The sequence below is a fragment of the Neomonachus schauinslandi genome, chromosome 6 (assembly GCF_002201575.2).
Source record: "Neomonachus schauinslandi chromosome 6, ASM220157v2, whole genome shotgun sequence".
Classification (NCBI taxonomy): Eukaryota; Metazoa; Chordata; class Mammalia; order Carnivora; family Phocidae; genus Neomonachus; species Neomonachus schauinslandi.
The window spans coordinates 86188852-86209207 of record NC_058408.1 but is presented as its reverse complement, the minus strand read 5'-3'; the positions used below and the strand labels follow the sequence as shown (position 1 = coordinate 86209207).

General features: G+C 52.0%; 1 protein-coding gene across 1 annotated transcript in view; it reads right to left on the bottom strand.

The window, feature by feature from the left end:
- Positions 1-304: 304 nt before the first annotated feature.
- PGBD5 (piggyBac transposable element derived 5) overlaps positions 305-20356 on the bottom strand; it is a 95252-nt gene continuing 75200 nt past the window's right edge. The window contains exons 4-7 of the mRNA XM_021696154.1: positions 9773-9953; positions 7166-7363; positions 1835-1940; positions 305-515 (exon numbers count right to left, since the gene is read on the bottom strand). Of these exons, the coding sequence (XP_021551829.1) occupies positions 320-515; positions 1835-1940; positions 7166-7363; positions 9773-9953 (681 nt within the window). The 3' untranslated portion in view covers positions 305-319. The remainder of the gene's footprint in view (positions 516-1834; positions 1941-7165; positions 7364-9772; positions 9954-20356) is intronic.

Below are 20356 nucleotides of genomic sequence, written 5' to 3'. Positions count from 1 at the left end.
GAGGATGCAGCGCCCCGCCGGGCAAAGGCCACCGGCAGCGCCCGGGCCGCATGTAGAGTCTGGGTGCGGCGCCCGTCCCGGCACCGGGTGGGCGGCTTCTGGAGGGAGGACGTGCTCTTCTTTGAAGGGGAACCGGGAGAGCAGCTGTCGTTTGACCAGGCCCACCCTGGGCCCTGCGGAGGCCGGGGGCACCCCTCCGGGCCCACCCCCTCCCCCCCGGGGGCGCCCAGGGCTCTGGCTGGGCAGGTCAGAACGGCAGGCTCTCCCCCTCCTCCGGCCTCCCGGACCTGGTCCTCACCTGAGCCCGGCCGCGGCCTCATCAGTGGGCTGGCGAGGCCTCCTCCAGGCCCAGCAGCTCCCGCACCAGTCTCTCGCCGAACTGCGCCCGGCTGTACCTCTTCACGTGGTAGGCGTCGGACATCTTGTAGAGGATGTAGGCGTTGTTGATGGCGATGCTGATGGCGAACCAGAACACCTGCTGCCAGGTCTTGTTCGGTTTATGAGAAATGAAATACCTACAAGGACAGAGGGATAAGAGAGGCTGACCCCAGGGGTGCACGGGCGCCCGTGTCAGGGGGGGATGGTCCCAAAGGGCCTCATCATGGCCAGTGCTGCTACCGAGGAGCTGCGGGGGTGGGAGGCAGGCCGGGGGCCGGCTCCCGCTGAGGCCCTGTCACACTGAACTTGACCTGGGACTAAGATGAAAACCATCCCTATCAGAGGACTGGGTGGGAGTGGAGTCGCTGGAGGAGATGCCGGAACGGGGAGCCAGGCCTTCCATGGCGAGGCTCAGAAGCTCCAACCCGAGCTTTGCCCAGCACCCTCCTCGGACGCCGTGTCCCGGGCACACTGAACTGCCTCCACGTCCCAAGGGCAAGTTCACCCTCAGCTGCAGGCGTCTGCAATGTGTCCCCTCCTCCCGAGTGCACGTCTCTTTGCCACCCCCGCCTTCCCTTCAGGTCCAGGACGGATGTCACCTCAGGGAGGCCCCTCCAGGGCCAGCCCAACTTAGGACTCATCCCTGCACTGTGTCCTCCATCACATCTTTGTCTCTGCACCGGACTGAGGAGTGTTTGAGGGTCAGTATCCTCACCACCAGCAGCCCAGAGCGGTCCTGAACGTGTCTATTAAATCAATGCGGATTTCTTTGTAGTAACCGCATGGAATCAGCAGGTGCTGAGCACACACTTGGTGTGCAATAAACATTTGCTCAAGGACTCCCAATGGAGTGGGGCTCCCCTCCAAACCTAGGCTCAGTTTTCCAGGGAGAACTGGGTCCTCGGTTTTCTCTCTTTGCCATGAAGTCCAGCAGATTCCCCTCCAAGCGAGCTGAGTAAACGCCCACCTGTCTTTGGGGTTACTCCAACTTTGTTCTAGGTTGTGAGGCTTGACCCTGGCAATTAATAGTCACACTCAGGTTCACCAGCAATCGCTTCTTGAGTTCCTGTTACGGCGCTGGGGGTGTGCACCTGCTCCGGGCATCCAGAGTGGAAAGAATTATGTAACCTGCGCTGGAAACCAGGCAGGGCCGCAGCTGTGAGGGACGGGCGGAGGGCAGTCCAGCCGGGGGACGGAGGGTGCAGGCTAGACCCGAGTGAGTGGAAGGAAGGGCACCTCAGGGCAAGGGTGGCGGGGGAGGAGGCAGGGCGCCCGGACGGGAGGGGGCTGCACGGGCGAGCCCAGAAGGCCAGGATGGGGGCTCAGGATTTTGTCTCCCAGGGGCTTGTTCCGTTCATTCTGAAGCTGGGGGGCTCCTGAGCACCCAGCAACCTCTATTCCATGCCCGCGAGACCACAGGAGCCTTCCCGTGGCTATGAGCCGCCTGTTCACTCACTTGCTGTACTTGTCATCGTACTTGCAGATGTAGCTAAGGTGGGCAGCAAACGCCTCCACGGCCAAGGGGCAGGGGATCTCCCCACTCTTCCTCTTGATGATCACTCCTGCGGAGGAGAGAGAAGCTCACACCCCCTCCCGATCCGTCTCCTGCACACGCCCGCTGACGAAGGTCCTAGCTCCACCCTGCCTGGCCGTGCTGCCATGCAACTGGGACCCAAGGGGGAAGGGGGGAAGGCGAGGGAGAGAAGATGGACACCAGTCCCTAAAAGCTTCTGAGGACTTGAGAACATAAAGTTAGGTGAGTGCGTAGGGGTGCTGCGGGCACGCGGGGTGATGGCGGGCCCAAAGGTGGCTTTAAGTGACACCGGGGAGGGCGCCGCACCTGGCAGGGCCTTCAGAGAGCAAAGGGGAGATGCAGGACTCACTCTCCCCACCTCCTCCCTCCGCACACGAAGGCTGCCGAGGTCAGGGAGCGCTCGAGTCCTTTCTGCCTCCTCTGCCTGCCTCCATCACTGCAGAAGGGCGGAGTTACAGATCCAGAAGAACTAGGAGCCCCCCACCCAACAAGCCCCAGGTTCCTCCTTCCATGCATCCCAGAACTTCTGGGGGGCCCTGTGGACTAAGGGAGGGAAAATGCCTTTTGCATCCTGCCGCTCCTGGAAACTCTGCCCCCCACCCCAACCCCAGGCCTTCAAATGCCTTTGCTCTACTAAATGCAAATGGGAAGGTGTCCAGGGGTACTGCCCACTGATCGGGGTGCGAGGAGCAGAAAGAGATCAGTTAGCCCTCCTCACCCTGCCGCCCAAACCGCCGCAGGACCACCTCGTTTCCAAGACCCGCCCCACAGGCCCACAGCTGCCCTCCACAGACATGACGCGGAAGACGTGGAAGAACGCTTTTGTCCGAGGAGCCATGTGCGCTCAGGTTTGGCTGGGATTTGCTACCATCTCCTTTGACCAGCCTCCCCCCACAGCATCATGTGATTATGAGAACAACACTGTTTTTTGGAGTGTGTTTTTCAAAAGGGATCAGTCTAAAGGAGTGCGAAGTTTTCGTGCTACTTGAATGGATATGGTGGAAGTACAAGAGGGGTGTCCCCTGCAGGCATAAGGGGCTTCACCTAGCGTGTTTCCTGCCCGCTCACCAAGGGACCTGCAGGAGACAGGAGTGTAGGGATCCATTTGCACAGACTGAGCCCTGAGCTGGGATCTTTGTTTCTTCTGGTCCCTGTCCCCCAGCCATGCCCCCAGATACTGGTTTTTCACACCAAGAAGTCCCCGGAGAACTTGAGGTTGGCAGGGCCCCACCCCTAGAGATGTGGTCTCGGGAGGCCTGGCGTGGGGCCCAGGCAATGCATTTCCTAAAGCTCTTGGAGGGTCAGAAGGCCTTGAGGCCCAGGCTGGGGGCTTCCTCCTCTCCAGAGGGTTCTGGGACTCTGCATGGAGATGCTCTATTGTCTGGTGATCCAGCCACGCAGGCGGGGTGGGCATGTCCTGCAGCCTCCAAGGAGGGCTGTCCCTCTCCAACGGTGCCCCTGAGCATGCCTGTTCCTGGTCCCTTACCTCAGCCACCCCACCCCAGCCCAAGACCGATCAGGGAAGCATCCTAGTCTCACACATGAGCCCAGGCCTGGGCAGGTTTCCCAGCTCCGTTTTCATTTGTCCGAAATTACAGCTTCCTCTGAGTCTAAAGAGGCTCGGGCCCCATAGGGCTCCACGGAGTGCACATGGATATGGGCGCATCAGATCATCCCTATACAGGAACAGAGTCCCCTCCGTTCTTCCCCAGATGTGGAGGGTGACTCGCTCTGAGTCACCCAGCTTTCCAGGGAGTCGGGCTCACGCGCCAAGGGGCTCGGGGTCGACCTCGTCCCTGGAGCTCCCACAGCCTGCAGCTCCGGCCTCCTGGGTGACCGCCGGGGCCATAGTTCCTTGAATGCCAGAGGGAACCTGCTCCAGCCCTTCATTCCCTCCTCATCCTCCTCATAGTTGTCAACTTACGAGGCTTTCTGCTGGAAATCTCAGGCTTCAAACCCCAGGTCTGCGCTCATCTGCTTGAGCATTTCCCCCATTTTATAAATCACCCTCGTCCCTGGTGATATTTTGGATTTTGAGATACTATTCCAGCTAGAAATGTCCCGTAATATCCTTTTCTGAGGACCAACAAGCTTGGACATGGGACAGGTTGACAAGAAGCTGATATTTACTGGTGTTGCTGACGTCACCTGTATGCGGCCCAAAGGTGCCCTGGGCGAACCCTGCGCATTCGCAGCTGTGTGGAATCTCCGTGCACACACGAGATACCTCTGCGGCACCACAAGATCGAGCAGACTGGGTGGGAGAAACACGTGTGCTCACGCGCGGTGGCAGCCCCGTCCACCGCCTCCCAAGGCTATTCGTGGCGTGGCTGACGTTCGTTCTGCCACTCCGTGAGGCTGAATGAGTCAAGCCCTGACTCAGTCCTACACCCGCATTGTGTGTGTGCATCGGTCTCATGGAGCCTGAACCCCAGGTGGGCCAGGACCCTGGTAGGGAGAGGACAGATCCAAAACGGATTTCAGAAGGAAAGCAGAAGGGTTGGGTTCTCCATACGGATATCCCTGGAAATGTGACTTTTAAGAAGCCTGTGCACATGCTCACGCTCTCTGAAAGAAGGGACATTTTTCCTTAGAATCCAGAAGAAATAATAAACCGATTCCTAAAATGTTCCTAACCAGTTATATATTTACTAAAATTGGAAATTCTACTCAACTTTTAGAAGAGTGTGTGTATATATATATATATATATGATCATAGCACGAGAGAGTCTAAAGCTGAAAGGCAGTCTTTACAATATTTGAGACTTCATCCTCTGGGTGATATTTTTAAAAAGTAGAAAAAGAGTTTTTCTATAAATGGTTCAGGCACAGAGGCAGGCCTGCTTGGTCAGCCAACCCTTGCCACTTAATTAAAAAAAAAAAAAAAAAAAAAAGTAAAAACCCAACTGATGCCAGAGGGTTACTGTAAAGAGCACAAAATCACACTATATGACAAGCAGGTGATCTTACACTCATTCAGCCTTGGCACAAAGCAGGGACTTCCAAAGCTCTTGTAAGAACAAAGAATGTGACCAACAGATCTGCCCGTGCAGAAGGAAAAACAATTTTAGGTTTAAAAATACTAATCATAAATAAAAGCAAAAGTAAAACAAATCCAGAAAAACACTTGCCTATTATACACATAAAATTTGCTTTCAACAAGACAAGCATCTCAAAGGACAAACTGAAGAGAACACGAAGAAATCACTGAAAATTGGCCAACAAATTCACAAAGAGATGCGCAACCTCCCCAGTAGTCATGCAATTTAGATTTAAAATTCTGTAGCATTTTCACCCCCCAGATTGACAAATTTAGGGGAAAAAACGTGTTGGTAAACGCAGGAGGAGTATGGGTCCTCTCATAGCCCGTCACAGTGTTAAGAACGGTCTTTCGACAACATGTCATCAAAAGCCTTCAAAATGTTCAGACCCTCTGGGCCAGCTACTCTACTCTCAGATTTTGAGGAAATGATCAAAGATGTTCCCAAATGTATGGAAATATTCACTACATTATTCATATAAAAAATGGATCATTAATGAGGGTGCAGAAAAATTACGACATTTTAAAAAATGAAAGTACATTGAAAGGAAAAATATCTCCCTTCATTAAAAAAAAAAAAAACAGACAAAACCAAACACCCTAAGATGTGGACTAGTGAAAGGAATTCCCCCATGGGGAGGAGAGGGGGGCCAGCCTGGGCTCTCCACACCGCCTCCCTGCCTCAGGGTGCTTCTGCTCCCAAGCAGGCCTGGTTCATGGGTGTCTGGGCCACCCACCCTAGGGGTGCTGCCAGAGGGGCTGAGGCATACTTTCTGGGAATTTTAAGGGAGTCTAAAATTTGGGAATTTGTGATTTTTTTTTTAAATTTATTTATTTGAGAGAGCATGAGAGAGAGAGCATGAGCCAGGGTAAGGGGCAGAGGGGAGGGGAGAAGGAGGCTCCTCACTGAGCAGGGAGCCCAATGTCAGGCTCGATTCCAGGACCCTGGGATCCTGTCCCGAGCCCAAGGCAGATGCTTCACCGACTGAGTCACCCAGGCGCCCAGGATTTTGTGATTTAGAGTACTTTAGAAATGGAAACTACAACTGAAAGAAACACAAACGCTAAATTTTGGCATATTTAAAGATCAAGCCTACCAATTTTTTTCTTCTTCCCCATCAATATCCTCTTTGCTGGTTCCCTTGGTGACGGATTTAAGGCTCTCAAACCTTGAGATTGGGGCTTTAAGGTTTTGTCATCTTAAATCGTATTGCATAATTTATAATTTGTTATGCACAATTTGGTGGGAGGCAGCTCCTACAACCTCTTCCCGAACTTTCTCCCCGTGAATGCTCTTGCCCAATCAGGAGAGTACAGAAGTCCAATTCAAAGTCCCACCTTCGGCTTGCAAGGTCAATTCCAAACATTTCCTCTAAGGGCCCTTCACACAGCCCTGGAGGTTTCTATAGCTCTCTACACCTAAGTCCCATAGGCTTGCGTCCCTGGATTCTAATCTCCACTGAAACATAATGTGACTTAGGTGTGTGTGCAGGGGGTGAGGGACAGAATAAATGAACAGCAGACGTTAATTAAGCAGCCCCCCCACAAACGTACACATCACAGAGATACACCACACACACACCCACATACATGCCCCCACACTCCTCCCCCACAACTGAGCCCCCTAGAGAGTTCCTTCAGAAGAGGAAAGATGTCTTAATATAAAGGAATACAGGGGATTTTCAAATACACTATGTAAATGCAAATATTTCTGTAAAGTGCCCCACTGTCATTTCCATTTCCCTTTTCAGCAGTTTACAAGTGTTTCAGCTGTAGCTACTTTAACTATAGAATCCTTACTAAGTAAATCCCTTTGTTATGAATGGATTCTAAACCCCCAGGAAGATGAATGACAGAATCACCTGAACGCCCCAAAACACCAGTGGGTAACCTCGAAGAACGACGCCAAAGTGATAAAACAGTGGATATTTTCCCCTCCCTTCAGAACAGATTCTTCAAAGACTCCTAGATGATCAAGTGATCGGGGAAATGCCGTTCGAACACGGCCACTCACCGTGGCCACGCACAAGCCGGGGGACCCACAAAGCCCGCCGCCGTGGCTTCTCTCCCAGCTGGCAAGCCACGCTGAGCTGGCAGCCTGCGGGCCCCGGTAGCTCCTGCCCACCTCCCATCCCTGTCGGATGTGGCGTGGTGAGTGCTGGGGAACGGGGACTACCCAACACCAGAGCTGCAGAGTCCCCCCGGGACCCCACCTTGCTGCACCGGCGAGTAGGCATTGGTCAGGAAGCGGAAGTGCCCTTTGTTGTACCAGCAGATCAGAGACATGTTCCCCTTCATCTTGATGCGGTGCTGGCCCCGGGCTGGGGGGGTGGCCGGGCTCGTCAGCATAGACAGGGGCAGGCCGGTGCAGTCACTCTTCCTGGAGCTGAGCAGGCCACAGCAGTAAATGTCTGCGGGGAGAGGGACACAAATCCGTGTCCACACGGTCACGGACAGCCCGCGCACACCGGCGCGGAGGACGGGACTGCCCCGTTCTGAGGCTGACGCTTGGGAGACGGGCCCCCTAGAAGTCCCCATAGAGGAGACTGCTACAGTTCGGGGACTTCTATCCCAAAGGTGCTATCTCTCCCAGGACTTCTGTAAGTACCTTTAAGATGACACACGAGACCATCACATGAGCAGTGAATCGGCAGTACCAACGGGAGTCTCGTCGTTACAGCGCTCACAGCGCTGAGCATGTGCACCCCTCATCCCATCTGCTTCTATAAACTTCTGGAAACTTCTGCACCCAGGTTATCCTACCCACATTACAGAAGAAGAACTACAGCTCCAAGAGGCCCCCAGGCTTCCAGCTAGGAGGGCAAGGCAGGGATTAAGCACAGGTCTGTCTGCTGTCCAAGCCTGACCACAGTTATGACCCCCTAACACTCTGGCCAAGACTGCACCAGCCACAGGCCCCGCCCTGTGCTTGCGTGCACAGTACCCAGAGGCAGCGTGCAGGACGGAGCCCCCGTCCCCTTGGAGGTAAGTTAAATGCAGAGGAAAGAATCACCAAGCAATATGCGCCAGGACAGCGTCCTCCCTCTGAACGTAAAGCCTCTTGAGGGAGGGGCGACAGTGTGGCCTTTAATGCACAGAAGGTTCCATGGGGGCAGGCGGGATTGTGAGCACAGGCCAGTGTGAACAAGGAGACCTCGCTAAATTCCACCCTGGGCTCGAGGCCTTTCCTGGCCCTCCCCACGCACAGGCCTGCCCCACTGAGCGGGCCACGGGGAGCCTGCTTCTCCCTGCAGCCAGCTCCAGTCTAGATGCCTGCAGGGGGCGTGAAGCGGCCCTTTTGACTGAAGTCACTGGGGACGGTCTCATCCCCAGGGTCTTCAGGGAAAGACTGAAGTCCGCCGAACACTGACACCCTATCGTCAGTAACCTGAAACGTTCTGTAACCACGTGCATGCTTCCCTCATCCCTGCATCTGCACCCCAAGGCAGTTCCAGGTACCCCAGGGCTTCATGGCCATGCACCCACCCTGGGACTAGACTAGGCAGGCAGGGATGGCAGCCCAGGTTCTCACCACACCCTCATTCTTCCCATGTGGCTGGTAACACACATGAGGGCCAATTTTTCTCCACCTTGACTTCCACGGCCCCTCTTCACATAGTCTGACCTCTCCACCCTGAGTTCTCCCCACAGGTAAACCCCGAGCCCTGTCGGGGACTGGACCTCACAGAGGAGTAAGACCCAGCAGGGCCAGCAGAGCACCAAGTCCAGCGGCTGCTTCATCCTTGCCGTGGCGGAGGTCAAGGTCAGAAGGTGCTGGCTCCCTATGACTCGAGAGGATTTTAAGGCCAGATGTCTGATCCGTTGCTCAGCAATAGGTCTGCAATTCCAGTGGCTGCCATAGCGGAACAGGCTTTTTATGTTTCTCCCGAGTGGACTAGATATAAATCCCCCAAAAATGTGGGACAAAGCAAAGGATAAGCAGCCTGCTCTCGGGCTCCCTGACTCAGTCCAGAGCTTTTTCTCCAGCCCCATTTCTGCCAGAGCCGCAAAGACTTCCCAATCTTTCAACCGATGAACAAAGCATCTCAGCACCAGGGATACTAAGAATTTTCTGAGGCCCACTGCCCTGGAGCCTGTATTAATCTACATAATTCTCTGTGATGTCCTTGTCAGCCTGAGCGCCCACATCATAGGTGGGGGCTGAGTCCAGACTTCCGGGCCTACGCAGGAGCGGCATCCAGGCGCTACAGAGCCAATGTGTGCGTTCCCCCCAAATTCCTCCGCGGAAAGCCTCATGCCCCAGGGGAGGCTGTTAGGAGGCGGGGCCTCTGGGAGGGGCCTGGGTCGTGGGGGTGGAGCCCTCGTGAATGGGAGGAGTGCCCTCAAGAAAAGGGACCCCAGAGAGCTTCCTGTCGCTTCCATCACGTCATGGGAGGTCTGCAACCTGGAAGAGGCCCTTCTAGGGCTGGCGTCCTGATCTTGGACTTGGGGCCTCTAGAACTGTGAGGAATAAATACCTGCTGTTTATAAGCCGCCCAATCTGAGGTACTTTGTGAGAGCGGCCCGAATGGACAAAGACGCCAGGAGAACCGCTGGAATGGCCCCGGTCTCACAGGGAAGGACACAAAGGTGCCCTGGGCAGAGTGGGAGCCCGAGGCAGGCGTGCCCTCAGATCTCTGGTGCCCGGCAGGGTCCAGGTACGTGGCAGGCACACTGCGGGCTGAAACCGCTGTGTTCCCTCCTGGCCGCAGCGGTCTGTGGGCCGTGCTGGTCGCTACGCACCTGCACCCCCCAGACCTCCCCACCACTTCTCCAGGGGGGCGGCGGCCACGCTGGGACTGGCTCGCCACACAACAAACCTTGCTTTTCCAGCTCCTCAAACAAGGTCAGGCTGGTGATGCTGGGCCCCGTGAAGATGATGTAGTTCTTGCCTGCCGCGTTCCGGCACAGACTTCGGGCCACCATGCTGTGCAGCTGGGGCTTATTCTTCAGTGCGTCCAGCCCATCGGGGCCCCCGCCTTCCTTCAGGTGGACGTAAATCTTGAACAGAAACACACAGGAGTCCGTGAGCTCACGGAGTGTCAGGCTGGGGCCCAAAGCTTCGGGAAGTACAGGCTGCCCTCGCTGGGCCAAAAATGGGTGGGAAAGCCACCTCTCCCTTGAGCCACTGGTTCGGCAGCCCCTACCACCCCATCACCTCCTCAGCCCGCAGAGACCCCAGGTCACTCCCAAGGCCACCCTGCAGCCTAGGCAGCTGGTGGGTCCGGCCAGGACTTCGAGGTTTGGACATGTCAAGGTAGAGAAGAAAAGGGTCAGACTATTACAAGTAATGAATGAGGTCAGTGCAAACAGTTCGGAAGCATGGAAGGGACTTCAGTTTACAATAAATAAAAGTTTAAGACTACCATACCTGTAAGGATAAACTGGTCCGTGTACTTTCCATTTGAATACAGTTGTTTTTTGGCGGGGCGGGGGAGAGGGAAGAGCAGAGGGAAAGGGAGAGAAAGAATCTTAACCAGGCTCCACGCTCAGCACAGAGCCTCACGGGGCTCCATCCCATGACCCTGAGATCATGACCTGAGCCAAAACCAAGAGTCAGGCGCTTAACCGACTGAGCTACCCAGGTGCCCCCGAATACAGCTTTTTAATTCACAAAGTGCATCTGTATTTACTATTGCCCTTATTCCTTACAGAAGCCACCACACGGGCAAAAGAGGAGTCAGGATCAGGGATTAAAAACTCACCTGAGGTGCTAAGGACCAGCAAAGAGGATGTGCTGGGATTAGCAAGCCATGGTTACACTCTTTGTCCCATGAACATCTTCTAGGAACATCACCAAAGGGGAAATCACAGGAAATGGGAATGGATTCAAGAAGAGTGCGGTCCTCCCAATAACTGACCGAGTCATGAAGAATTTATCATATGGTATGAACTACTATTCTCCTTCAGGGAGAAGAGTTCTTGTGGAATGTTCTAGGTGTCTTTACTGTCAGCACTTCCGAGCTAATGGTGCTCGCCTGTGCCTGTCAGGGGCCCCGGGGACAACAGAACTGCCCAGTGCAGGCCTATCCATGCAGACAGCCAATGATGCTCTGCTGTGAAAAACCAACATGGCCCCAGGGAGGACCCAGGCCTGTCCATAATACCCGTCCTTGGTCAGATGACTTGGATCATGTGCAAAATACAGGGTCTGATGTTCCTGAGCCAGATGAAGAGCACTTGAATTTAAGTCTAATTCCAAAAGAAGCTCATCTTCTGAGGGCTGATCCTGTCCCAAACACTCCCCTGAGACGTCCTCAGGGAGGACCCTACTTTCTTACAGCCTCACAGGCAATGGCTTGATGACACAGAAGACCTTTTTAGATAAATCGACAGGACTCTGACATTTCGTTTTGGGATCTCTATGCCTTTTCTACCTCAATTCCCAGAAGAAATTTCTTCGATAGAGAAGGAACCACAGGGATAGAGAAGCCAAACTCTGCCTCTGTCACACGTCACCTGTGATTCTGGCTGAGCCAGGACATTTCTCAGAATCTGTCTTCCCTCCTTCAGCAAGGCCCAATTCTTGTGGCTACCACCATGGGTTTCTGCACCTACGGCTCGGATTCATATCTACCTCTCCCAGATATCCTACCTGAAACCCCATCGTACCCACACTGGGCACTGTGTATCCTGAAATCCACCTTAGGGACAGTTAGTTTTGTCCTACGTGTCATTCCAAAGGAAATCCTCCACCCAAACCCCAGGTTCTTACCAGGGAATGGGATGTGTGTTGTGGGAACCCCTCAGGCCCAACCGTGATGACACCCCACGTGGTTTCCAAAGGCCTCCCTGAGGCATGGGGGCGGTCACTGGCTCACTCAGCCCAAGGCAGGCAAAGTTTAACAGGACTACACGTAAAATCCTGCAACCAAGTTCAAAAAACAACTGCATCGAGTACAGGATGCAAAAAGAGTGACTGAGCAAGAATAGTTTTAGAAAACAAACACGAAAGCCTTTGGAGATGGTCACTCGGTATCATGACCAGCCAAGTTAATGGGATCTTGGTTTGTTAATAACATGGGTGCTGACCATCCTACTCTTCTTTGGCCCAATCATAATCAGTTCTTCTAGATGCCACTTTTTACGAGGTGTTAGGAGAGGGGTGGTGGGCTGGTGGATCACTCTGCTGGGCAGCCATCACAAAGTACCACAGACCGGACAGCTTCAACAACAGAAATGCACTTTCTCCCAGTTCTGGAGGCTGGAAGTCTGAGATTGAGGTGCTGGCAGAAGCCTCTCTCCTTGGTTTGTAGATGGTCATCTCCTCCGTGTCCTCACATGGTCGTCCCTCTGTGTCTGTGTCCTAATCTCCTCTTCTTGGAAGGACACCAGGCACATAAGACCCACCCCAATGACATCTTTTTAACGTTAATTAGTTACCCCTTTAAAGGCCCTATCTCTAAATATAGTTACATTCCGCAGGACTGGGGGTTAGGACTAAAACACATGAATTTGAGGGACACAATCTGGCCCATAACAGAGGTGAGGATGCTAAACTTGGAGAAGGAACACAGAAGGAGTCCAAGAACCTCTTCTTTTGGCCAGAGAGCTGTCTTGTAAAATGACGATTAAGATCTTTCTAAGGCAGAACCCAGGTGACGACATAAAAATGGCCAGAAAACACTCCATTCAAGCATCAGAGCCCCCGAACGGGTGGCTCAGAGAGGCTCCAGGCCAGGCCCAGTGGGAGGTTTGCACAGCTAACCAGGGCTGGGCTTGAGAGCTGCCTAGGTCCCTCCCAAAGCTGAGATTTTGAGATTTCCTTCACACCCTTAGCGTTTAGCTGGGTCTGAGCTTCAGATGCAGGGAAACGTGTCGGGGTCAGAGAGAACAGAGCCACGCATGCGCCAACCTCAGGTCCCCCAACAAAGCTGCACAGCAGACAAGGCCCTCCCCTCATACACGTGCAGCCCTTCATTCGTGACGGGATGAAAGACTGGCACGAACAGACTGAATCCTACGTCAGAACAATACTGCCCTGCTTGAGTCCTGACAGCAAAGAAAACACTGATTATCTCCTGGGTCTTATAATAACCTAGAGAGGATCACATCTTCCTGATAGTTTCTTGCCGGGAGCTGTCCCGGCTGGGGCACTGGGTGAGCCAGACACTCACCTCTGCATTTGCAGCACTAAAATATGTCCTTTGGGGGCGCCTGGGTGGCTCAGTCAGTCAAGCGTCAGCCTTCAGCTCAGGTCATGATCCCAGGGTCCTGGGATCGAGCCCAAATCAGGCTCCCTGCTCAGCGGGGAGCCTGCTTCTCCTTCTGCCCCCTGCTTGTGCTGTCAAATAAATAAATAAAATCTTAAAAAAAAAAAAAAGTAAGTCCTTTGGAAGGTGGATCGTCCGGGTGCCTGGCTAACAGGCTTCAAAGCATGGTGTACCTTCAAAATGTCGTCTCTTTGATTCCTAGACTAGATTCAGTTGCTCAGACTGGTGTGCTCTCCCTTGCTCTTTGCATTCTGGAAGTGTGCACATCCTCGGGGTGGGGCGTGGGGTGGCACGCAGGGGCTGCCCGGCCCTGCCACGGTCCTGCCGGGGTGACGCTCAGAATGGAACCAGAGGGCCTGACCAGGGAACCGAGGACCTCTCAGACGCGCTCGAGGAACTGGCCACTTCTACTCATCGCAAGACAAGTTGGGAAGCACGATGCAAGTCGCTGAAAGCGAGGGAGGTACTTCCCAGCTCAGCCAGGGCAGAGGCGGCCAAGGCATCACCAGCGATCTGCAACCCTTCCCAGCACCCAAAGCTGGAAGCCATCCATCCACTGAGACCTCAAAAAGCAGCTTCCCCACTTCCAGGGCCGAGGGTAAGGTGACGCGTGCCACCCTCCGTACAAACGCCCACTTCTCTAGAACCGAGCTGGTATCACACAGCTGGCTGTGTTGTGACTTTCACGGGCCCTTCTGCTTCCGTGGGAACTCTCTTCCTCCATACCAATACCAAAACTGCATTTTACAACCGCAATGGCGCAAAGACAAGTACATTAATAGGATATGTTAAAGCACCTTCTTCAACTTGAAAAGTGTTTTTTTTTCCCTTCTAATTTAAGGGAAACAGAAATGCTTTCACGTTTTCGTTTTCCCTGAAAGCGTTAGGGGAGTAACTAGGAGAAGGTGTGCGCGTACCAGGGACAGCAATCTTTGGAGCGTCGTAGAGTCCTGCCCGCTACCCACATATTGCTTCAAATGCAGCACTTCTATGGACCCGAAGAACTCCAGCGCCATCGCTGATAGATGGAGTGCTGCTCCATCTTATTAAAGCCAGCAGAGTGGTGATGACGTCAGCTGTAGTCCCCGGAAAACAGACGGATTTCAATGTACCATGTATGTGGGCCAACAGCAGCACCATCTTCCCTACCCCCGAACCCCCCATATTGGTGAGAGACCACTCGTCACTGCTGGGAATGGTCAGCTGCTACAATTCTTTCTGTAGAGAAATTCTGTAGTATGAATGAAAAGCCTTAAACACACTGAGGCTATTTCACTGATGAGTTCCACTTTCAGGGATTAAATCGAAGCTAACAATCAGAAATGCACCCAAGGCCATATATATACATACATACATACACACATATATATGTATATATATACATATATATGTACACACACACACATATATATAAGACATGTTTCTCAGAGTTTTTTTTATAATGGCAAAAAAATTAGCAACCTGGGGTGTCTGGGTGGTTCAGTTAAGCATCTGACTCTTGATTTTGGCTTAGGTCATGATCTCAGGATCGTGAGACCAAGCCCTGCATTGGGCTCTGCACTTAGTGGAGTCTGCTTCTCTCCTTCTCCCTCTGCCCCTCCCTGTGCTCTCTTTCTCTCAAATAAATAAATCTTTAAAAAAATTAGCAACGACCTAATTACCTCACGTGAAAAGGAGGGTGATTAAAATTATCATATGTAGGTATAATGGAATACAGTGCAGTTTTTTAAAAATCACGATCTAGAAAAATTATTTCATAACATAGTAAAAGGCTCATAATATCCTCCTAACTGAAGTAATGAGATTATAAAATGGGGTGTTGTGTGTGTTTATATAGATATGTTGACTCTGTCCTCAAGTGGCTATTTTTCTACGTTGGAATTATATTTTGAAATGTTTATGTTTTTAGATGCCCAACACATAATACAATTTCATCACAAAATGACTATGCATAATTACAAAAGAACTTCCCTATCAGGATTCTCAAGCACAGGTGGATTTGGAACCTGCGGTATGTGTTTCCCAAGACAACCCCGATCGAAGTCAGTGCATTTGGAACCTGCGGTATGTGTTTCCCAAGACAACCCCGATCGAAGTCAGTGCATTTGGAACCTGCGGTATGTGTTTCCCAAGACAACCCCGATCGAAGTCAGTGGCTGTTAACAGACCCTGTGCTAATAAGCACACGCATGCAGAGGGTGACTGTTCTCGGTCGGGGCCAGCTTCTTGCTCCCCTGGGAGATACACGTTTCCCCAAAAGCCAGTGGCATGCAGCCCTGCTACGCGGCCATCCTGGAGTGGCAGAGCTTAGTCTGTGCCCACAGGCATATCCTCACATTCCGGCCAGTCTCCTCTCAAGGAGCAGGTGCTCGGCCGCTCCATCACAGGAGCAGGGGAGAGGTATGGAAGCAAAGGTCTTCGCGTTCCTATTAGGAGATCTGGAGGAAGACTGAGGCCCAGTCCCAAATTTGCGGCACTCACTGCTATAAAGTCATGAGTTAATTTTTGCTAGGTGTAATTTCTTAAAACATTTCATTGAAGTATAGTTGACATATAATACTATAATATTATAGTATAATATATACTATATTGTAATCTATATTATATACTATATTATGTTTATGTTATATATAATTACTTATAATATATAATTATATATATTATACTATAATATTACAGTGTTATATGTAACATACCATATATAATAATGTATTAACTTCAGGTGTAATGACCATCACAAGAAGTGTGGTCACCATCTGTCACCACACAAAGTTATCGCAATATTCCTGATTATATTCCCTATGCTGTACTTTTTTCATCCCCATGACTTATTTTATAACTGGAAGTTTGTTCCTTTTAATCCGCCTCACCTCTTGCTCCTATCCCCCCAGCCCCTCCCCTCTGGTGTGAGCTTATTTTTAAAGTGAATATGAAATAGGATCTACATTTCAATACGTAACATATAAAGTTGTAACTTCCAAAGTCCCCATCAAGGGGCACAACTCAGAAGAACGGTTAGCTGGGCGGTCAAAACCTGGCCACGAAAGGGCTCAGCCTGACACGTGCGGCTCGTCTGCGGGTTGCTCTGGGCCAATGTCCCACTGGTCTGGGTGTGCTTAGATCGAATTACTTCAGCTGGTCGAAGATGTCAATTAGTACTCCTGAGCTGAATGAGTAAGTCTATAACTCTATGAAAAAACCATCGCCTTCAATGGACTCTGATCCCCACTCCACCGTCACCGCAGCTGTTGCAGACACACACAGGAATCGTGTCCGGGTCCGAGAGCCTGCCCTAAAGAGCATGATGGGAGAAAGGCAGCATCGCTGGACATCCACACACACGCTCGTACTCTGTGCGGGGCGCTCTCTGTAGAAACACCCTTCCCTGAGGCATGTAACTGCTGGCTGGCAGGCCTCCCAGAAGTCCTGTCTCGCCTTACATGCATCTGGAGAGAGCACCCTTACCCTAAAACAGTCCCACCGGCACGCAGAGGCAGAGGGCATCACCCACCCCGAGAATTCAGAATTTGCTGCCGAAACTGTACTGTCTGAGCCACGAGCTTGTTTGACAAGTGTCTTTAGGGCAGAAAAATGTATCGTTCAATTGCCAAGCTTTTCCTTTAAAAAGGCTTTCTCGCTCCTATGATTTATTAACCTTTAAAATATACAGATTAAAAAAGAAAAGAAAATTAATACGCATTACGCTTTGCCCCAGAACGTTACTACTAATATTGCGTATTTTAGAGACATCACAACAGAAAGGATCGTAGGAAAAATGGACTATAGGGGAGCCTGGGTGGCTCAGTCGTTAAGCGTCTGCCTTCGGCTCAGGTCATGATCCCAGGGTCCTGGGATCGAGCCCCGCATCGGGGCTTCTCCCTCTCCCACTCCCCCTGTTTGTGTTCCCTCTCTCGCTGTGTCTCTCTGTCAAATAAATAAAATCTTTTTAAAAAAAGGAAGTATAGGTTATAGTAGTAACACAGGGGAACACAGGACTATGTCAGCCCACTTGTGCGATGCCCCAAGACCTGGAGAGGTGGGGCCTAGTTCCTGTGCCCCTCCCCCACCCCACCCTCTCAAAAGAACACTGGTGACAGCTGCAGAAACCGATGGATTGAGAGCTCATTAAGATGCACGCATGAAGCTGCCACTGGGGTTTTGGCACTCTCCCTGTCTTGGGGAAAACCTGGTTCAGCGGTGCTGGTCTTGACCACTGGAAGAGAAAAGAGAGTCCGGTTTCCCTGTTGCTGTCATGCACCTATCAGAGCACGGCATATCTGGGGACGGGGAAGTCATTCATCATTAGGGTCTGTGATTCTCTGCTTGAACCCTTTATTCACTAGTCATGCAGGAAGCAGGTGGAGGGTGGCATCCTCACAGCGGGGAAGCAGGGCGCGTGTGCACGGTCTGTGCTCCCTGACATTAGGCAGAATGAGCTCCTGGTGACGTGGGAGGCTGTCCACTGGGGCATCCGGGGGCGGCCACTCGTGAGAGCTGTAAGATGTAAGCAACGTTCACTCACCACGAGAGGAATGGAGTCTGCCACAAGGAGACAAGGAAGGCAACAGCGCTGGGTTCCGTGGGCAAGGGCTCTGCTGTTTACTGGCTTGTGTGATTTGGGGCATGGTACTTAATTGCTCTGAGCCGCAGTTTCCCCATTTGTAAGGATCACTTATACTCTATGTACCTCACAAGGCCATTGTCTGTAAGTGAAAGCTGTGTGTAAAGGTGATTTCTTTTTAAAATAGCAAAGCTCTACAACCACGGTGTAGCCTCTGGACACACATGTGGCTGTTTTACTTTAACCAAAATTAAGTAAAATGAGAAATTCAGTTCCTCAGTCATACCAGTTACATGTCAAGTACTCAACAGTCACATGGGCTAGTAGTTGCTAAAATGGAAACTTCTACTGGACAGTGCTGCTTTATGCCACCCTTGGTTTATTTTCCAGCCAGGTCTGCAAATCACCACCTGATTGCTGACTTCCTACCACCAATTTTCTCTCTCGTTGCCTCTTACCTTGACCGTGGCCAAGGCTGTCCTCTTCTCTAGCTGGACCTTCAGCACGACTGACCCTTGCAAGAACGGGCTCAAATCTTGGTGAGGCGCGGAGGAGGGATGGGTGCTAGCATTCTGGGGGCTCTTTGCACCTGCTCACGTCAGTGCAATTGTAGAGTCTAAGTTCCCTGGGGAGAAGGCCAGGGTTCGATCTGGTCCAGTTGGTGCCTGACTCACTTAGTGCTTTATTGTCACCTTTGAATCCCAACATGGTGAGGAGGGCTAGGCTAAGGAACCCCACCCAAAGGACTGAGGAAGAGATGAGTTCTCAGCTACTTGCTTGAGGACACGCAGAGATGATGTGACAGATGTCTTGTTCCCCAGCCAACTCCATCCAACCCAGCCAGGATGGAAGCTCACGTCCTCCCCGTGCGCAATTAAACATAGATGGACAAACGCCCCGTCCTGCCCAGTTTTTGACTCCATAAGCAAAAGCCACTCTAGTTAATTAATCCCACTCTGATCTTCGCATTTCAAGCTAATCCAGTTAGTGACAGGTCAGGAGCAAAAGATTTCATTCACTTAGAATATAAAAAAGATGAAAAATCAAATAAGGACAAAAACCAGTGCAAATTCCTCAAGTTCTTTCAATATAAAAAGCAGGTCTCAAAATCAGAGAGATCGGTGACAGCTGATGCTAAGACGTCAAATAACAATCAAGTTGCGTAAGAAATAGATTTGTGGTTTTTGTCTACAGTGAGGAAAATTCTCTCAAACAGTCTGGTGCTTAAGAGGGTGGGCCCTGGGGCCAGAAAGACTGCATTTAACCCCAGGTCTACGGCTTTATGGCTGACACCCTGGCAAGGGAGCTCACCTCACCGTGCCTCAGTTCCTCACTGTGGAACGGGCGGGAGCACTACCTACGTCACATGGTTCCGGTGAGGAGAAAATGAGTAATGCACAGAAAGTGCCCAAGCACGGAGTCCGGCACGTAGCAGGCCCTCCGCCGATGCCAATTACCCTTTTCTGAGCCCCAGAAGAAGCTGTCGAGACCCCACAGATTAGGCTGAAAGGAAGAGAGATGCTTCTAGATCAGCTAGTCCCCCCACAAGACGGGGTGCAGGGACCTCAACGGCAGCACCCCTCACAGATGCCATCTGGGCTCTGCCTGGACGTGGTGGGGGATGGGCAGGGTGTGGGACTTGGGGGTCCTTTAGCCTAGGAGTTTCCATCCTGGATTCTGGCTTCTGAAGCCCGACCACCTCCAGTGAATGTCAGTTCACTGAGCAGGAAACCACGGCTTTGCATTCAGAATGGTTCTGTCCCTGCTCAACACGGCAGCCATTCAAACCCCTAGAGACTGCCAGGCCTCTCTTTTTGGGGGGCAGAGCATCGTACGTCCCTCACTAAGGCTGTGCTCATCCGTCACCCCCTTCTCGGGGCTCTCCTGCCTGCCAATAGCCCTCACTGGGAGCCCTGGGTCTCACACTGTGCAGGCAGGTGGCCTAGTTAAACACATTCAAATAGGAGAAATCTGCTCTTTTTGACTGTACCAGTTTGGGGTTTTTTTTCCCTCAAAGAATCTCAGGGCTCTAGGGTCACCGTGGGTCAATATAACATTACCCAAACTGTTGGCCAATTTTTCCTACTGGATTCTTAATCTTTCTGACCTAGTAGAGACAGAACAACAGTCCCTACAGAGACTTCTGACCCCACAGAAAGGTCACAAGGCTTCCAAGATGAACTAAGGTCTCAAACTAAGGAATTCCAACCCGTCAACGACAGGACGTTCCCCTGAAACTGGAAGTCTCACCTTCTGTATAAATCTCTCCTTCCAGTCCTCCCCAGCTCACAAGGGAGGCTGCACACGAGGGGACAGGTGAGTCTGTCCCCTTGGCGGGCTCCCTTTCTCAGAGACCCTGTGCAAACGGTGTGAACTAGAGGGTGTGTTGAGGCTGGGGACAGTTCTTGGCAGACCTGTGACACAGGACACAGACTATACACTCGAGCACACCGTAAGTCTCGAATCGGGAAATGGCAGTGGTTCCACCAAAAAAGAAGGCATTAGCTCTTGTCTCATATGGTACAGAGCATTTAGAGCCCAAGGAGCGACCATGTCTCAAGATTTTCAGAGCCTCCTTTATGTGACTCCCTGCCTGCTCATTCCACCGCTATGGAAGCCTGGAGTCAAAG